The sequence below is a fragment of the Gopherus flavomarginatus genome, chromosome 1 (genome assembly GCF_025201925.1).
Source record: "Gopherus flavomarginatus isolate rGopFla2 chromosome 1, rGopFla2.mat.asm, whole genome shotgun sequence".
Taxonomy (NCBI): domain Eukaryota; kingdom Metazoa; phylum Chordata; order Testudines; family Testudinidae; genus Gopherus; species Gopherus flavomarginatus.
The window spans coordinates 17414878-17434443 of NC_066617.1; the positions used below are offsets into that span (position 1 = coordinate 17414878).

Here is a 19566-nt window from a genome sequence, read left to right on the forward strand (position 1 = left end):
GGCAGGATTTGAACCCAGATCTCCAGAATCCCAGGCTAGTGCTTTCACCACAAAACAACCCTCTCTCAACCATATTACTCAACCTTGCATTGACATTTGCACAGTTGAGCATGTAAATGTACAGGTATGCCTAGAGTCAGGGAGTTGGCAGCTAAGCATCTGCTCTGCACACACGAAATCTGAGCGACCAATTGTGAGCCTATTGAAGTCAAAGGGACTACTGCTAGTGAGGATGAGGACATGGCACTGTGGGGTATGCTGTTGTGAAGTGGAGCCAAAAGCCTGTGTAATGTTTCTTACTGAAGAAGTCCCTTTCCTGCTTGGAGCACTGAGACAAGCATAACAACACCCTTGTTCTCAGATCCTAATCCCTCTCAACTTTCTCCAGCTGCTGTTCCCTCTCCGGCAGATGGGAGGTGAGTCACTAGGGATGGTTTCGGCCAGCGAAAGGGGGGTGGAGGTGGACAGGGAATAGTTCCAGACAAGGGCCTAGCCTCCCAGCAATTCCCAGACTAGAGACACCCACCAGGTGCCCCCCCCCCCCCACAGCCTCTTAGAACAACCAGTGTCCAAGCAGGGCTCTCCAGGTTCAGCTCAAGATGCCAAGGCAGCACAGATGCAAGGGGGGTGAAGGGTGTGTGATGGAGCTCCAGGAGCTGTGTGGAGGAACAAGGTCTTTGCAGAGATGACTCTGATCCCCCAAGATCTGCATAGATCCCTGCGAATCTGCAGGTCCAGCCCCATGCCACTCCAAGCACATATGCATCATTTTTTACCCACCAAAGCTTATGCCCAAATAAATCTGTTAGTCTTTAAGGTGCCACCAGACTCCAAGCACATATTACACCAGGACTCTCAGGGTACTCAGATGACTCAGAGCTGCCCCCTTTTCTCTTTTACAAGACAATTTTCTTGGCCACACAGGAGAAAGCAACTGTGTGGCCTATTGCCTCCGGGCAGCGCTTAACTCATCTCAACACTTTTGAGTTCTGAACCAGGAAGCCGCTTATCTATCTCACACTCAATTCTGCGCAAGGGCTAGTTTTGTTTTCAGTAACTAGTGACAACAGGCTGGTGTTTTTTCAATAGTCCTTAAGGCCAGATTATTTTTGGCACAGAAACATTTCACTGTGTACTGGTTTAATTCCTCTCCTCCTTCCCCTCAAATGCGTAGGGGAAGCCGTTCCGGATCCTGACATTTACTTTAGTTACAAGGGCACCCTCTTCTGGTGGATTCTTCTCACTACCACTGCTGGGGTAACCTGCAACATTTACTCATTTCTATTCTTTATGCACAAGCAGAACTTTTTTTTTTAAACAGTCCCTGGGTTCTACTTTCAGTTTCAAGCTCACCTCTGCCTCTGGCACAATTTGATTCAATTTATTTTCAGGTGATTTTTTTTTTATTTTACCTCTAATAGATTCTGTGGAAGGCACTCTGTGAAGTAGGCTAGGCCATAAAAATGTAGGTATGGTGAGAAAAAGAAAGGCAGGAGGCCTGGAGGGGACGGAAGACTGAAGTGAGAGGTTGGGGACTGAGGTGGAAATTAAATGTCACAGTGGAAATATTTTACAATTTTTCTTTTTCAGTCCAAGATGTTTTTGTTTGGATGTGAACACTCCCACACTGTCTGGGAAACTGAAACAGCAGCATCTTCAAAGCACTTTACAAACAGAATTATTTAGCATCACAGCACTCTTGTGAGAGGCACTCGGATGGATATAAAAGGAATGGAAATGCTGCAAGAACTAGCACTATCTAGATTAGATATGTCTGATCAAGTATTACCCCTATTTTACAGCTGCCGAGAAGAAGGCAGGGGGCAAGGTGACTTGTCCATGGCTACAGAGATAGTCATTGTCAGAGTGGTGATGACAACTTAAGAGGAATTCTTGGCATCCAATCATCGGTTCAAGCCCTCATCTGTCTCCTACGGCCTGTGCTCAGGGAATTTGAGTGGATCTAGTCTGCCACACACTTCCTATGTGACCCTGGGCAAATTACTCGATCTCTCTGTGCTTCAGTTCCCCACTTGTAAATTGAAGATAACAATCTACCTCTGAGATAATTAATATCTATAAAACAACTTGACAACCTCACATGAAAGCTCCTGTAGAAATGGGGCGGTTACTATTTGTTCCAGTGCCAGGGATCTTGGAGAGCTAAAAGCATCAGTCTCCAAAGCTTGAACTAAAGATCCAGGCTCTTCAAGCCACGAACTGTAACACACTCATGTCTGTGGATCGGGCCCAGAGGGGGATGTGTAGCATGAACTGCCTGGTGGGTGGCACAAGTGTGACTTACAGAGAGCCTGATGGTGTGCGCTAGGTTCAGTATTGAGGGTGTCCTCTGCATGGGGCAGGCTAGTCACCCACCCCTGCCACAGGAGCCCACAGAGAACTGCAAAGGCTAGACCAGGGGTAGGTAACCTATGGCAAGGGTGTCGAAGGCAGCAAACGAGCTGATTTTCAGTGGCACTCACGCTGCCCGGGTCCTGCCACCGGTCCGGGGGGCTCTGCATTTTCATTTAATTTTAAATGAAGCTTCTTAAACATTTTAAAACCTCATTTACTTTACATACAACAATAGTTTAGTTTATATATTATAGACTTATAGAAAGAGACTTTCTAAAAATGTTAAAATGTATTACTGGCACGCGAAACCTTAAATCAGAGTGAATAAATGAAGACTCAGCACACCACTTCTGAACGGCTGCCGACCCCTGGGCTAGACATTGCAGGAGGGGAGATGGGGGACCAGGCCAGGAGTGCACCATCATACCACTGGCCTACATGCACCATCATACCACGGGCCATATGGAGCTCTCAACAGAAACATGAGCTCTTTGTATGATGTACCTGCACAGCTGTGTACATGATATACCTGCACCACTCAGTTTGTGCCAGGGTTATTTTTTAAGGGCTCTTTTGTTCCCTAGGGACATGGTGCTTGATTCACCTTTCACACTGGTGTAACTCCATTCAAGTTACTTATTATTTTCCACCCTGTAAGGGAGAGGATACTTAAGCCTTCAGTTTATGACAGATACTGTAGCAACTTGTATCGAACATGGAGTGAGGAGCATAGGTTGCAAGAGGGAAGAGTTTGGAAGAGGCACCAGGAATGGAAGTCAGTCTGTGTGCAAAGGGCTGGAATGCTAGCGGCAATTGCAGCACCTCTGTAATAGTTCCCTGAATAAAGTGCCAGTTTAGTTTTACAAGCATGGAGTCCTCTTTTGTTATTACCCAGCATGCAGTACACAAAACAGATAAAACAAATGGCAGATCATAGATGAAAGATCACATATGAGGGTGCTCTGGAAAGGGCTGACATATGGCATAAGCATAGTGAGACAATCCACAGAAGGCAGAGTAAATAGACCAGGAGACTGTTGGAAGGCTAGTAATGCAAGGTCACCCCCATCCAGCTTCTCTTATTCACATGAATTCTCTTATTTCTTTAGAAGCGCTGTGGGCATTTATTTCATTACAACCGGAATCACCGGTAGTGGAAGCAGATTATCTATATTTATGGGCAAATGGAAAACCCTATGTCCAGATGAGAACCCCAGCTTTTCTGAATCCCTCAGTCCCGTCCTTAATTCAAAGGAGTCCTTACCTTGTAAATACAGGACTTTGCATTCAAGAAAAACAACTCGATGGTGGCATTATCCTTTAAATAAGATATGCTCTCAATGTAGAACCTGAAAAGGAAAGGGACAGAGAGATGAGCCACACAGGAAACTTACCATTAGACTTTGATTACATGAAAAATGTGATCAATAAAGACATGAGGACTAAGGAAGTTCCTTTGTTTATAGTGAGGATTCTATGGTTTGGTGAGAGATTTGTGCATCTTTTAAGACCTGATTATTCAGCTTAACTGTATGTATAAATCCTGACCGTGCTGAAAGGAAAAGGATTGCCAAGTGCATTATTTTATTTCGGTGTTGGATTTATAGCTATCTATATTTATACCTATCTAAACTTTCTCTGCAGTCTTGGCTGGTTCATCTTTTTCACTCCCTGCCCTAAGACACTGGGAAGCATTGCTGGGTGCTGTTAAGAAATGGCTCCATTCTAACCCAGAAGTGGTTGCAATTCAGTAATGGGTGAAATGATTCCTGAATATACAGAAGAAACTTGTTTGGCCAAATCCTTACCGCTAACCCCCCCCCAAAATAAATTTGTTAGTCTCTAAGATGCCACAAGTACTCCTGTTCTTTTTGTGGATACAGACTAATGCGGCCGCTACTCTGAAACCCCCCCAAAACACACACACAAACAGATTTTATTTGTAGATACCTGCAAATCCACAGGTATTTGCTTTATATCCATGGACCATGTTTGCGGATCGCAGATTGGATGCAGATACAAATTTTGTATCCGTGCAGGGTTCTATTTACTTGCCATAAATGGAATTCTCCTCTCTATTGTTTTGGGGCCTGAATTCTGTACTATTGAAGTCCACAGGAGCTTTTCCATTGGTTTCAATGGGCACAGGATCTAGCCCTTAATAAGTTGTGTGATGCATTAAAACCCAAAGCTATTTTTGTATAATTATACTGGTACCATATGTGCTTCTAACATTACTAGAAGGAGAGAAAAAATATATATACTCTGGATTCAAATACTGATTAAAGCACATTCTGCATGTATTCCGTATTGTCACAGAAAGGGAAAAAAATCGAATCATACTTCTGTCCATTCTGGTTCACGCTGATTTTTAAGCTGCAGTACAATGGCAGAAACAGCGCCCATCTAAACTATACTACAAACTGCACCAGAGGCAATTACAAGTGGGAAAGTGCCAGAGAAGTGCTGTCTGTATAATCAGGATCTAGCAGAAAAAGAAAGACCCTTTAAAAATGCAGGTTTAAATTCAGTGCTGATTTAAGCAGGTCCAACTTCAGTGAAGTCTTAAACCCCGAACCTCCCAGCTGATCTATGCCTCCGAGGAGCCCCACTGAAGTCCAAGAGGCTACACACAAGGATCTGCCCATGGTAAATAGTTAGCAGGATTGGGGGCCTTAATTTGTAAGCTCTTTGCACGTGGTTATACAGTGCCACTCTAAACCAGAGTGGGGCTCTGACCTTGACTAGGGTGATGGGTACCACTGCAATATGCACATTCGGAAACAGCAGTCCACAATCCTGAGTCTCCTCCGAAGACCCTTCAAAACTGCTTCTCTCTTGCCATATTATACAAACTGTTTTACACATTCAGCTATGTCCTGAAAAGGAACTGAGTAAAACAGGCACCTTCTCATTATGTCTGCTCTCTGCATGCATCTGAAGTCCCAGCTGCGGAAATCACTGACAAAGTGATTGCTGTTGCTGGTGCCAGAGAGCCAATACCATGGAATGGAGACCTAAATTCTACCCCACGCATCATGGCTAAATGCTGACTGTGTGATCTTTCTTACTGGTGCTGAGGTAAGAAGAGGGAAGGACTTGATTTTCAGATCCTTAAAGTGGAGTTTGTAGCACTGCCAGAGATCCTTGTTAGCGTGTTAGCTCAAAAAACAAGAACCTCCCGCTCAACGCTAGGGGTCAGTGTTGCATTTCTTGAAGCTGCAAGGATGTGGGCACATACAAATCCCTTTGCTGAGTAAAAGGGAGTCCCTGTATAATTGAGAGCCCGTACAGGATACTTTAGATGCACAAAGAAAACCCAGTTCTCAAGTGACTTGCCTGGTGTAATGTATTCTGGGAAGGCGCCGGAGCAGACGTACCCCTCGATAATACAATACATGTGCACAGGGAAACTGCTGTTTTTATTTAAAGGAAAATAGATCTGTGCAGAGAACTCATGTGCTCAGAATACCAGAATTGCATCTCATTCCTTTGAATTCACAGCCAGCACTGGAACAAGTAGGGAGGTAGGGGAAGGCACTTTTTTTTTTACGTGCACACTGGTTATGAACCCTTCTTATACCATCCATATTTCCAAATACACGGAAGCAGAATACACTTCACAATGACCGAATCGCTCTGATGAAGCAGGGAGGAAGACTGGCCCTGTGGTTAAAGCACTGAACTAAAACTCTGGTGATCTGGATTCAATTCCTGACTCTGCCACAGGCTTTCTGTATGACTCTGAGCAACTCTTTCTCTCTGTGCTATTTGTCCCAGTCTGTAGAATAGGGATTATATTACTTTTTTCCCCCACCCCTTGTCTATTTAGATTGTAATCTCTTCTGGGCAGGGACTTTTACTGTATCTTCACATATTCATCCATTTTAAATCAGAATGGACCATGCAGATCATCTAGTTGGACTTCCTGCATCACACAGGCCAAGAATATTACCCAGTATGACCCCAGTATTAAGCCCATAACTTCTAGCTGACCTTGAGCATAGCTTTTAGAAAGGCATCTCTTTTTGGATAATGCCTAGCACAATCCGGCCCCCATCTCAGTTGGGGATCTACATGCTACTGTAATACAATCAATAAATAAAACTACATTAGACAGCTAATTCCAGTGTTTCCACTGGCCAGTAAGTGTTTCAAGGGACAGTGTAGTTCCCCACTCTTAGAGCAGGTGGCATGAAATCGCCAAAGGGCTTTTGGGGAGGGGTTTGACTTCACAATCTACATGAAAAAGATCACATGAATTACAATCCTGTTTCTCCCTGTCCCCATTCCCTTGTCACATACTTCACCAAATACATTTTCTAAGCATAAATTAAATGGACCAGTGAATATTGCACTGTGTAATGAACACAAAGAGCTTGCCTTGACTGCTACCTTTCAATGGCAGGAAGATTATAGTGAGTGATGTAATAGATATTGGAGGATTTCTGAATCCACCACATCTGAACCGTTTAAAATTTCAGCAGCACTAAAATCTATTAGTTGAGAGTGCACCTCTGCCTCGGATCAGACCATGCTCATGTTAAACATTAGCAACTCGCACTTAAACAGCAAAGCCTCAGACATGCCACGCAGTGATCAATGGCAATTCGTATCTCAACCAGACAAAACACATTTCTGCTCCAGTGTTTATTACAAGCAACTATAGAAATCTTAAATCTTCAGCAGATGGAAATTGGCATAGCTGCATGGACTTCACTGGAATTATGCAGAGTTATAAGAGCTGAGGATGGGAGGAAGAGAAGACACGCAAAGGCATGAATGGCAATTAGGCATCTAACTCCCACTAACGTTCAAGAGGAGTTAGGTGCCTTTGCAAATCTGCCCCCTGTTCCATTATCTCATCATTAAAGTGCCTGATTTTGCAAGGGGTTGAGTGCCTCCTGAGAGAGCCCCACCTCCCCAGACTCCATTGTCTCTGATTGTTTAGCTGATCCTTTGTTCAACCTTGTATAAAACCCCAACTCTGAGTGTGTGAGTTTTGTACGGGTGCATGGTGCTTGCTTGACAGCCCCAGTGGCTAGAGCTCTATGTCCATGAAGCAAGTACAGCACAGGCAGCAAGCTTCCCATCCAACGAGCCTCAACACCTGCAGAGAAAACCTCTAGGATCGAGAGGGCAATTCTGCCCCCATGGCCCACCTAATTCAGGGTCTTTTTGCTAAAATAGACACTTGACATCACAGGATCCATGTTGGGTTCGACAACCAATCACCAAAAGGTTCTATCAGCTCAAACTAGTAGCTGTCTAGTTACCTACTGTTCATCTGAATGCATTATTCCTAGTGTTTGAGATAGGTGTCTATAACACGATCTGTATCTCTTCACTAGCAGTTTAGGAAGAAATGCCGGTCGGTAATAATGCGTTGCCATGGTATGTGTCCAGGATCTAAATTCAGATATGGAGGAACTTTACGGCATGAGCACACACATTATTTAATATGTGTGTGACTCAGTTTGCCCAAAGGTAGCATGTGTTTAAGAATAACACTTCCCTACTTCTCCGGGTTGTTGTGAAGCTTAACTCATGCTTATGCACAGAGGTGCTCAAAAAAGGTTTATGGGATGAAACTTGGCTTTCTGGACAAAAATGGTACAGATTTTTCCTTTTGTAGTCAACGTTTTTCATTTGCAAGAAAATCTGAAAAGATTTTTTGGGAAAATGATTAAATAGTTTTCAAACACTTTCAAAAGTACTCTGTCCGCTTCGGTGGGGAAAAATAACCCACATACTTTTTCATTTCTTTCCTCCCTTTTTATATTCTTCATTAGGGAGTGAGGGGGAGAGAAATACAGTTGGAGAGAGAGTGCATTCTATTTCCCACTGAAGCAAACAAAAAATTAAGAAAACTGAAAAAAAAAAATCCTGTGAAAAGTTCCAAACAAAAGAACATTTTTTTCCCGTTTCTTTCTAACTTAAATACTTCCCTTCTTTCCATCAGCCCTATTGTGCAGTACATTCAGCTCCTAGGATGGAAGGCACTGGACAAGGGCAAAACACACCCTGCTGGCCTAAAAAAATCTATGAACATTTCTATTCTCCGTGGGATGCAGTGCAAAGGTCTCAAAGAAGCAGAGATGCTCAGGTTTATCAACAAAGTAATGGATAAAATTGGATACAGTGTCCACTTCCTTGAATGGGGAGAGCTACCCATTTGCAGAGCTTTGGATCTGGCCTGTAGTTTCCCTGCCTTGTCATTTAAAACCTCAGTGGATAATATATAGAGAACGGGACGATTTGCTCTCTGCAAAAATAAATTATATGTATGTGCACATCAGATGGAGATGCTGTTATACCTAGCATCTTGTGGTAAATGATTATCTTGGGCTGCTGGGCTGCTTTTATGTTCAAACCCCATGTGTTAATGCTCATGGATGCACACTTTAAGCGTTGACATTTAAAGTACGCGGTGTTCCTTGGGAGGGAAAAATGACCCTGCTGCAGATCTGCTAAGTAATCAGACAGAAACAAATATGAAAATCCAAAGCAGCGAGAGCCCCCTCCATCTCCCCTCTCCGGCAGAACCCTCACAACAATTTTAACACTGAACGCCTCCCTCCTTTGAAGGCTGGGAAAGTGGAGTTCCACCCCCTCACACGGTGCTGTTCTCATTCCAACCCAGATACCAGGGATCAAAGCTAATGATGGGCAATTTGGTATGGGGGAGATGGGGCTCGGGAAGAGGAGCCTTGTCTGCTTTCATTTCCTCACATGGTGGCTGCAACATTCAGTTCTACTCTGAAGGTGAATGCAATCCTACTAAGAGAAATTTGAGCCTAGAAAGCTGGGGCTATTATTTGACCAGAGCTAACGTGTTTTTCCCCCTCCATATCCTCTTCCTGTATCACATGCTACCAAGCTACTGCACATTTTCCATATTTACACCATTTTTGGAGCACTGACAAAAATTCATCTAGTGGCTGGGGCAGACTGTGCTGGGAACTGGGAGCCTTGGGTCTCAGCTTTGTTACTGATGTGCGGGGTGGCTTGGGAATCTCTCTTAATCTCTCTGTGCCACAGTTTAACCATCTGTAAAATGGGAAGATTAATAGGGAACTGACTGGCAGGGGCCTACTTCACTGGGGCAGCATGAGATCTGATTACTTAGGGCCAGACACCCTTTGGAACTGCATGTTGAGGGGGATCTACATAGTCCTGATCCAAAAGCCACTGAAGCCAATGGAACAACCCCCACTGGCTTCAGTGAGCCATATCTACATCTTCCCCTCACCCTGTGGAAGTGTGTGTGTGGGGACGGTGGGGTGGTCAGCCACCTCAGGGGCAGCATTCGCCCCATAGCCTTCCACGGGCCAGGGGAAGGGGTTCTTTGGACCCAGAAACCACAATGGGAGGGGATGGTCTGGGAGGAAGGAACAAGTGGGCCAAGTACCTGTACGGAGGAGTGGGTTAGATATAGCCTCAGGCTGCATATTTCCCAATGGAGCCTCCTCCCAGTTGCGGGAACCCCCCTTAAAGGAGCAGGGCTGCGCTGATAGAGATGATGAGAGGTTCTAGATAAATGTACCATTGTAAAAGCTACAGTTCCATGGCCCGGCGAGAAGGGAGGAATTAGGAGGTGTTTCAGGCAGGTGCTCATTCCACTACAATAGTTAGGTGTGACATCAAGCAGCCTGTGCATAGGCGCTGACTCTAGTGAGTCCCCCAGCTGTGCTGAGCGTAGACCTGCCAGAATCACCTGATGAAAAATGACTAAGCAGCACAAAGTAGCGAGGTGTGTTCTGGCCAGAGGAGATTGTCCCTGAAAGGCATCCTGGAGCCCTGACTCTGCACCTAACTCTGGTGCTGGGGAGTCCCAACGTGTCTGTGCCTGTGGGTGGAGGGAGCAATTGGCTGAGCAGGTACTGAGGACTAGAAGGCAGGGCTAGGGCAAATGATCACCATCCCCATCTTCTCTCCAGTGGCCAATTTACAACAAAATCTAAGTGGAAAAGGAGGGTCTGAATGGGAATTTTCCATGCTGTGTCTTAAACTCCATGGCTCATTGTTTGACTTCCAAGTCAGGTCGTGTTAGTTCTTCCACCAACAGTGACTTCCCAACCACAGAGGTACCTGAGAGGGTGCCCTGTATTTCATAACACCACTGTTTTGCACCTATGGAGCACTTTTCATCTGAAGATCTCAAAGCATTTTAGAAGTTTAATCACTTAAACTTCAGAACATCCCTTTGATATAATTCATGTATTCATTTGACAGATTGGCACACTGACCAGAGATCTCTCAGGTGAAATCCTGGTCCCACTGAAGCCAGCGTCAGCTTTGCCATTTATCTCAATGTGGTCAGGATTTCATCCTTTGAAGCTGGTCTGGTTTAGAGCTCAGAATGTCTGGTTTCTATTCCTGATCATGGGATCAGTGTTTTCAGTGCCTTTCACCTCGTGTAACATGCCTTGAATGAAACACTCTCAAATAAGATCTATCCACTTGCTTTTATGGGTGGTACCATTGCATACCCACTTTGTACAGATATAACTGCACACGGGGTAGGGCAGTGGAGGTGGTAACTGTGTGAGTCTCTGTATAAATGCGTTAGCTTAAGTATTAATTTAGATAAAATAGGTACAAATCTCATACTGACAGCTTGCCCATCTATTGTTTTTGTTTAGTGCCTCTCACTACATTAACTAAAAGCTTCATAAACGCCACACAATCTTGCCAACACTTGAAACTTCAAAAGGTGGCTTATAGGATTGGGTTTTTACATTACTTTTTTTTTTTGCTGAAAGACTCACTGTAAAGGAAAAAGTGAAAACTACTTATCCCTTTTTCTAAACACAGCTCACTTATACAAATGTATTCCCAGTTTAGCAAAAGAGCAGAAATTACATTATGGGACTCTAGAGTGAAACTGCTTTTAAGATATGTGTTTAATGGATGGCTATGCCCAGAACACAGAAATGTGTGTTAAGCAGCAGAGTCTCCGTTAGTTCCTTTGCTCAACCAAAGGTCAGTCCTCACACAAGTAAATCTTCTGGACGGAAGTTTCTCAAGCCTTAAAACAGACTCAGAGGAGTGGAGCTTTCCCACAGGCCATTTATTACACCTTCCCCATGGAGACTAAAACGTGGGGCCATCCTGGGAAGGCAGTGATAAATTGCAGGGTCTTTTTGCTTTCAGCAAGATGCAAACAAAGTCTGAGTTACTGTATTTATACACTGTGGCTAGACAAGCTGTGTATTCACTCGTGTGAGCGCCAGACAGGCCTGGTGCACACTATACAAAGAACCCTGGTTACTTGCAGCTGTGGAAAATCTGGATTATGGCACAGTTTAGCCAGCCTTGTGGAAGAGGCAGGTCCAATCATGGGGAACCTGGGTTGGCAGCTAGGTTGGACCTGGTCATGAATACAGGATTAACAAAGTTTTATTGTTAGTGTTATTTATATTATAGCATCATAGCTGTGCATGGTAGTGTACAGACATAACGAGACATGGGGGTAAAGTCTATTCCTCCCCGCCATGCCCCACCGACCTGAGCAGAAACTGGCTACAGGTCTGGTGCTGTGGATTCCCCATAGGCACAGAGCTGATTAAACTGGCTCCAACACCTTCCCGCCCACAGCTCCAGGTGCAGATAGGATGTTGGGGTATGTTGGGGCAGAGAAAGGGTCACCTCACAGCTCCCAGCACAGGGAGGGGGAATGCCTCCTATGCCTAGTCTGCTGGCTAGTTCCTTAGGGACCTTGCCAGCTGGTGTCAAACATTCCCTTTGTCCTGTCTATTTAGACTAAGCAATCTGGGGCAGGGACTGGCTCTTCCTTTGTGTATGGCCAGAGCCTAGCACAAGGGGGCCTCTGGGTTCTACTGCAATAGGTACAACGGCAGGTGAAGCGTATCTGTGCGTTTCCATTAAAATACAATGGGAAAGCACTGCTCCCTGGATTGTGAAACTGACTTATTTTGATTGCCCCATTTTAACCAATATCTCATATTAGCCGTTTGGTCCCAATCTCTGTGAATGCTGCTTCTTTCTGACCTCTGTGGACATAAGAGAGAGAGACAGGCCCTGAGGGGAGAAGGAACATCTGGCAGTGCAATGGAATGAGGCATTGTACTATAAACCGTCCACGCTCACCTAAACATCGGTTTCCTACCTCCCTTTCTCCAGCTTTACAGCCTCGTCCAGAAATGTATTTGGTGGCTATCATCGCTAATCCCCCTCCCCTCACCCAAAAAAGGGAAAATCTCTGAATGTTACATTCAATTCTTTCCCGTGGCAAACACCTTAGATGGACAAATGGAACCCATTACATGTGAGATGAATAAATTGCTCTGGTTAATTTAGTGTGGTTATATTCACTTCTCTATATTCACAACACAGCAGGCTGCTGTCAGCACCACCCCCAATCTAATTTCTCAAAGACAAGAGAAAGCCAGCAGACGTGAATGACACACATAACAATGATGCGTTGTGATCGCTGCGTAAGTGACTCAAGCAAGGTTGAGGACTCAGACCCCAAGGGAACAATGTCCCATATTTATCCTCTAGCCGGCACTGGGAGCGATGGGGCATTTCGGCAACAAGAGGAAAGGTCTATCTAGCCCTACGGACATTGCATTCATTAGCAGTTCATTCTCACCCTTCTGCAGTGACAGCCATGCCCCGATGGTTTTGATTTTTTTGATATCAGCCCTTTTCTAATGGTGGAATATTGTTTTTAACACTGGACTTGGCAAAGATTGAAAAACTAAAGCAGCCTAAGGCCTTGTCAGCTCTGGATATTTACCCTGATGCCAGACATTCACGGCCAGACAGCCATGCAAGCCCTCACTGTTGACTGGCAAAGCCACTATTAGTACTGGTGGAGCTAACCTGTGCTTGAAACCAGCATATGCGGCATCTTATAGTAGTCTGTCCTGTGTACACTAGGGGTCACCCTGGGGCAGCTACACTGAACCACCAATGGCTGGACTCAGGGCAAATCTCCAGTGTGGACAGAGTACAAGGGAAAGCTAAATTACAGATAGCAACACATCTGAACCTTGTGCTATGGATTTCATTGAGGCATTTTACCGTACACTCAAAGCCATTTTGTTCTACAGTAGCCCTAGTTACCCAGGAGTGCAACCCTCCCTTGCTATGTATAGGGTTTCTTACCTCCCTTCCCATGCTGAGTTAACCCAGCTGGTAACAATCAACCTCCATTGCAGGCTTCATCTGAAATGGACATTCCTTTGGGGGACCACAGCTTTGCCATAGATACGAGCTATTGGCTTCGATGGGGCTGGAGTGTTACTGATTCCTTTGCAGCACCCCAGGTCCTCCCGCAGCAGCAGCACATGCCACAGGGTGAAGATTCTGATTTAGCATAGCTACTTCTGCAGAGAATGATTAATGGCTCCAGCGTAACGAGCAGAGGTACCCCTGGGATGGGTATCCTCACCAAAGGGACATTGCACTGGAGAAAGGAATGAGTTCTACTGACTGTTTCTTCATGTCAATTAATAAAACTGAAATGAATCTCCAAAAGATAAACCATTCACGCAGTATCTATTCCCTGCTCACATATTCCCTGACTAGGAATTATTAACCTCCCATGACATCCAGATAATTGTTTCCGGCTGGGGATTGCAAATCACTTTCTAATGGTCCACTTATCTGGGTCCTGGTCCTCTCTCACCCAGAATACGGTGACCTACTTATCTCCAGGGACCCCATCTCTCAATTCTTCCTCCTGCATCTCCAAGCGAGACCACAGTGCTGCTACATCTTCCTTTCCCTCTGCATAGATCACATCACCCCCTATACTTTTTGAATCCTCCATTCACTCACTGTGTCTTGCCTCTTAATGCCCTCACCTATCTGACGTTGCTGTCTCTTTTTCCTAAACTTAGCTTCATGGCTTCTGACATGCTGCTCTCTGTGTGTGGTACAGTTTGTCTGTCCTCATCTGCCAACCTCTGTCTCTCAAATACTTCCCTAAAATCTACCTCTGCAACCAATCCCTCCTGCCTCTTTCTCCTTATCAATCCTCTCCATACACTCCCTATCCTGGATCTTTGTCCTACATCTCATTTTTTTCTGCCTTATTTGCATTGTAAGATTCTTTGGGACTGGGAAAATGTTTTACCTGTTTGTAAAACACCATGTGGGCTTATGATGCTCTATACATGCATATTAACACACAGCAGCATAACATAATATTGCACAATGATAGCGTGGGGCAGTTCGCATCTGACCAACCAGTCCCCCGCTCTCAGTGCACCGCCCATTCGAAACCTTACTGAGAAGTACTATATAAAAACCTAAGAAAGAGAGAGACACTGACTTCAGTGGGAGTCGCCTAAGTGGGTATGAGGACAAAATTGGGCCCTTGGGAACAAATACACCATTTCTAACCCACTGATTTCCATAGGGAGGCACATCAGAGCAGATTCTTGTAACATAATGGGAAAGTGCAAGAACACAAGGCAAGTCTTAGGAGAAATACTGTGCTGCATAGTGAGGGTGGGGGGCTGTAGCATTATTCCAGAGAGTTTAGATTAATTAAAAGGTAGAGAAATTCTCCGTGACAAAGACGTTACTGTTTTTCACACTCTCACTCTGCAGGGTCTCTTTTCCTCTCCGTCCAAAACTTCTTTTTTAAATCTAAATTTGGAGCAATTTAGACAGTGAAGTGTCTCAGATTGGCACTTGACCCATCAGAACTGCTGCAGGCATTTTAAAGATAACAAAAATGAGGATTTTCACACGAAATACAGGAGTTCTAACTTAGTTTCCCCTTCCCTCAAATTACTATTTTACCGCTCTTTATCCAGGTCTTTACTGGTTTCACATCCTGGGCAAATGACACATTAAAAATATTAGAGGACTAAACACATGCTCCTTAAATACTGGTGTCATAAACAGATAGCTAAGGGTTAATGTCTCTTTCACCTGGAAAGGAGTAACCTGAAACACCTGACCAGAGGACCAATCAGAAAACAAGACTTTTTCAAATCTGGGTGGAGGGAAGTTTGTGTCTGAGTCCTTAGTCTTGTGCCTGTCTCTCTCTCTCGGCTATGAGAGGATTTCTGTCTCTTGCTTTCTAATCTTCTGTTTCCAAGTTGTAAGTATAAATATAGTAAGGCAGTAAGGTTTATATTGTTTTCTTTTGTATTTACATGTGTGTAGTTGCTGGAATGTTTTGAATTGTATTCTTTGTGGATAAGGCTGTTTATTCATATTTCTTTTAAGCAATTGACCCTGTATTTGTCACCTTAATACAGAGAGACCATTTTTATGTATTTTTTCTTTCTTTTTACATAAAGCTTTCTTTTTAAGACCTGTTGGAGTTTTTCTTTAGTGGGGGACTCCAGGGAATTGAGTTGCAGTTCACCAGGGAATTGGTGGGAGGAAGAAGTCAGGGGAAATCTGTGTGTGTTAGATTTACTAGCCTGACTTTGCATTCCCTTTGGGTGAAGGAGGGGGGTGGGGGGGAGCTTGGCTCTCTCTCTCGGTACTTGTGTTTCCAGGACTGGAAACAGGGAAGGTGGCATCCCTCTGTTTAGATTAACGGAGCTTGCTTCTGAGTATCTCTCCAGGAACCCAGGGAGGGAACACCTGGAAGGGAGAAGGGAAGGGAAATGGTTTATTCCCCTTTGTTGTGAGACTCAAGGAATTTGGGTCTTGGGGTCCCCAGGGAAGGTTTTTGGGGGGACCAGAGTGCCCCAAAACACTCTGATTTTTTGGGTGGTGGCAGCTTTACCAAGTCCAAGCTGGTAACTAAGCTTGGAGGTTTTCATGCTAACCCCCATATTTTGGACGCTAAGGTCCAAATCTGGGAATTATGTTATGACAACTGGTAAACAGAATTCTCTGTAATGAAGATCTGGTGCACTGAATTAGTCACGGTGATATCCTGGATTAGGGTCCCCGTGTTAAGCCAGGCTCTCTCCATTGTAAGTATACAGCAGCGATAATACAAGAGACATATTTGCAAGCGCATTCAAGCTTCTACAATGATGGTGTCACTAACACCACAGTAGGTAATGTGCCATATACATTAAGGAGTAACAAAGCTGCAGACACCTAGGGGAAACTTCATGGTTGTCTCTGTATGGCATCCCATGACCAACTGGGACTTGGGAGTGACAGAGGGGATAGAACACAGACCCTAACCACTTGATTAAGGAAGGATCTCCTTTAGCTACTAGCAGCGGAGGGCCAGGTAAACCAACGTACATTCATTAGACGGGGAAGGAAAATTGAAATCCCCAGCTACAAGACTCTTCCAACTCCTTTCTTCAGGGCTCAAAACCAGAACAAACCAACTCAAAAGTACTGGATAACCAATGCTTGGGGCCTTTCCAGCTTCCACCAGCTGGCAGTGGAGAGGACAAACCTTTCTGTCTATTGCCTCCTTTGCAGCAGCCACCCCTTTCTTTCAGCTGGGATCAGCCATGGGATAGGCAGGAATGCAATAACCCTTTGCCTGCTGGAGAGCCTTTACACTTTGCAACAGACCTCTGATGCACAGATGAGCTGCAACTAGATAGTAAAATGAAGGTAAGTAAAACCCATTGCTGTCTCTTGAGTCTGCTGGTATCCCACTACATTTCATGTTATAGCTCAATGTACTCATTATTACCACAGGGGATAGTGGAGCCCACTGCTCAGTGTACATCTCTGGCCTCTGAACACTGACTTTTCACCAGTGGTCACAGAAATACCTGAGGTCCTTCATTTAATGCTGACTTACTGTACTGATCCACAACTCTAAGGATGTTTCTTTCCTCACCTATAGTGAAATGGTCTCTTGGTTACAATACGCTGCCCTTCGACATCAGATGAGGGTTTTCACAAGATCTATAGGGTAACATTTGTTGTTTTTAACATAAGAATGGCCATAGTAGGTCAGACCAAAGGTCCATCTAACCCAGTATCCTGTCTTCTGACAGTGGCCAATGCCAGGTGCCCCAAAGGGAATGAAGAGAACAGGCAACCACCAAGTGATCCATCTCCTGCCACCCAATTGCAGCCTCTGGCAAACAGAGGCTAGGGACACCGTCCCTGCCCATCTTGGCTAATAGCCATTGATGGACCTATCCTCCATGAATTTATCTAGTTGTTTTTTGAACTAACCCTTACAACAAAATTAATACTACAGTAGGTCCATGTGTTTATTATTATTTATTTGTAGCAATGGGCCCAATACACTCTGGGTCCAAAATCCTGAAGTCCTTATTCAGTGTTTGCTGAGGCAAAATTCCCAATTTCTTCAGTGGGATTTTTGCCAAGTAAGAACTTCTGAATTTGGGCCTACAGTAATACTCTTGAACGTTGTAGTATTGGACCATTATCACGAACTATCACTATATATCTTAGATTTTCTACAGGAATTCATTTGTGCATTCATCGTCAGCACCTTTATAGAAACAGCCCAACTGGCTGATTTAGTTCTCAACAGAGGTGGCTCTGCACATAGCTGGGGTTTATGGATCCCAGCCCATCTCTAGTTCTAAGCAGCCAAAGCTGCCACACGTGAAGTAACCTACAAACATAAAAGCCACCAGAACTTCTCTTGAACCATTGGCAGTCATAGCCTTAATTGGACCTAGCATAGTTCTAACATTGAATCTGCAACTTCAGATATCGAGGATATAGAACAATGTCTGCCTTCTCTCCTCTTTCCCTGTAATCAAAGTTTCATGAATGGCAGTGAGTGCATTGAAAAGACAACTTAGGGGTTAAGTTGCCCCACACTGGCAGGTAAATTGGTGCAAGTGCTCCTGGTGAGGACACGCACCTTTGACACAAGGAGTGTAGCGTGGAAGTATAAAACCGATTTAATTACTGCAGGGGCTGTATGGTGGCGTAACTTAGGTTGACTTAATTTTGTAGTGTAGACTGACTTGCCCTTAACATACAAAAGATATACGGCCTGATTTCCCCTCACACTGGATTTCCCTCTGTGTAACTCCACTGACTACAAGGGGATTACTCCTAATTGACACTGGTATGAACAAAAGAAGAATGACATCCAGATCAAAAAGTGCCTCAGTAAACTATTACTGTTATTTTTACATACATCTTTGTGGAGCCTTATGAAAAGCAAAACAAGAACAGAAAGGCCCACTTTGTTGACCTCTAGGAAATGCGTCATTTTAATTGTGTGTCATGGGGCCAGCTGGCAATCAAACACTTACCTGACACAGAAGTACAAAACAACTGGTCCTGACTTTTTGGGGAAGTCATGTTCTAGCACTCTACGGTCCAGCTGAAGCCAGTTTAAATGTCCCCTGACAAGAGAAGAAAAAAAGTACTGAGTTAGTTACATTAGCAACAAGAGACTGCTTATTGCTCACTGTAATAAGGGCTGAGGTGTTAAAACACACACACACACCCACACACACACACAAACTGTAATGCATGCTGCTATTTGCCTTAGGCTGTATTGTACAATATTTGAGGAACCCACATGAAATGTTCAGAGAAAAGAGGTGATATCATCTTGGCAACATTTCAGTCTAAATATTTAACACATAAAGTTAATCTGTCAGGGTGAAAGCTGGTAGCACGGAACAAGAGCACAAGTGACCCAAAAGATAAGAACTTCACCTTTTATTACGGTGCCCCTGGTGTGGCACCATAATTAAAAGCCTGTCAGGATTTCCATTAAAAATCCTTATTGCTAGGAGTTTGCACAATGCCAGTAGTATTTCACTCATGGCTAAACCCAGCCTTACAAAGTCTCAGACATTTTATTTGCCACCCTGTTCGCTTGGAATAGCCTTTCAATCATGCCTGCCAAGCTCTTCTTTTTCCTCCAAAGAGCTCCTGAAAAACACAGCTGTTCCATGGAGCATCCAAGCTCCAATTACCACATGCTGCTTGCTTCTGTCCGGGTGGTACCTGCCTCTATTGTTTTCTCCTCTAATTTATCCATTTGTGCCTTTATGTAATGAGCTTTCCTGGGCTGGAGTACTGTTCTTTGTCATGTTCTTCTACACATTGTGAAGTGCCGTGTACACGTACAGTGTTATAGAAAAATCATTATTTATTGGACAGTGCCACCCAAATGAGAGCAAGGCCTCATCGAGCTAGGCACTGCACAAACACAAGACGAAATGCTGGCCCCAATGAAGTCAATGATTTCAACTGTAGGAATTTTGCCATTGATTTCAGTGGGGCTAGGATTTCACTTGTGGTGAGAAAGCGTCCCAGCCCTGAAGAACTTACAGTCTAAAGAGA

At 44.4% G+C, this 19566-nt stretch overlaps 1 protein-coding gene across 7 annotated transcripts in view; it reads right to left on the reverse strand.

The window, feature by feature from the left end:
* Window positions 1–19566, reverse strand: part of FRMD4A (FERM domain containing 4A) — a 554591-nt gene that overhangs the window by 106377 nt on the left and 428648 nt on the right. For all 7 annotated transcript variants that reach the window (XM_050936795.1, XM_050936796.1, XM_050936793.1 and 4 more), the window contains 2 exons: window positions 18522–18614; window positions 3620–3704 (listed from right to left, as the gene is read on the reverse strand). In XM_050936795.1, coding sequence (XP_050792752.1) covers window positions 3620–3704; window positions 18522–18614 — 178 coding nt within the window. The remainder of the gene's footprint in view (window positions 1–3619; window positions 3705–18521; window positions 18615–19566) is intronic.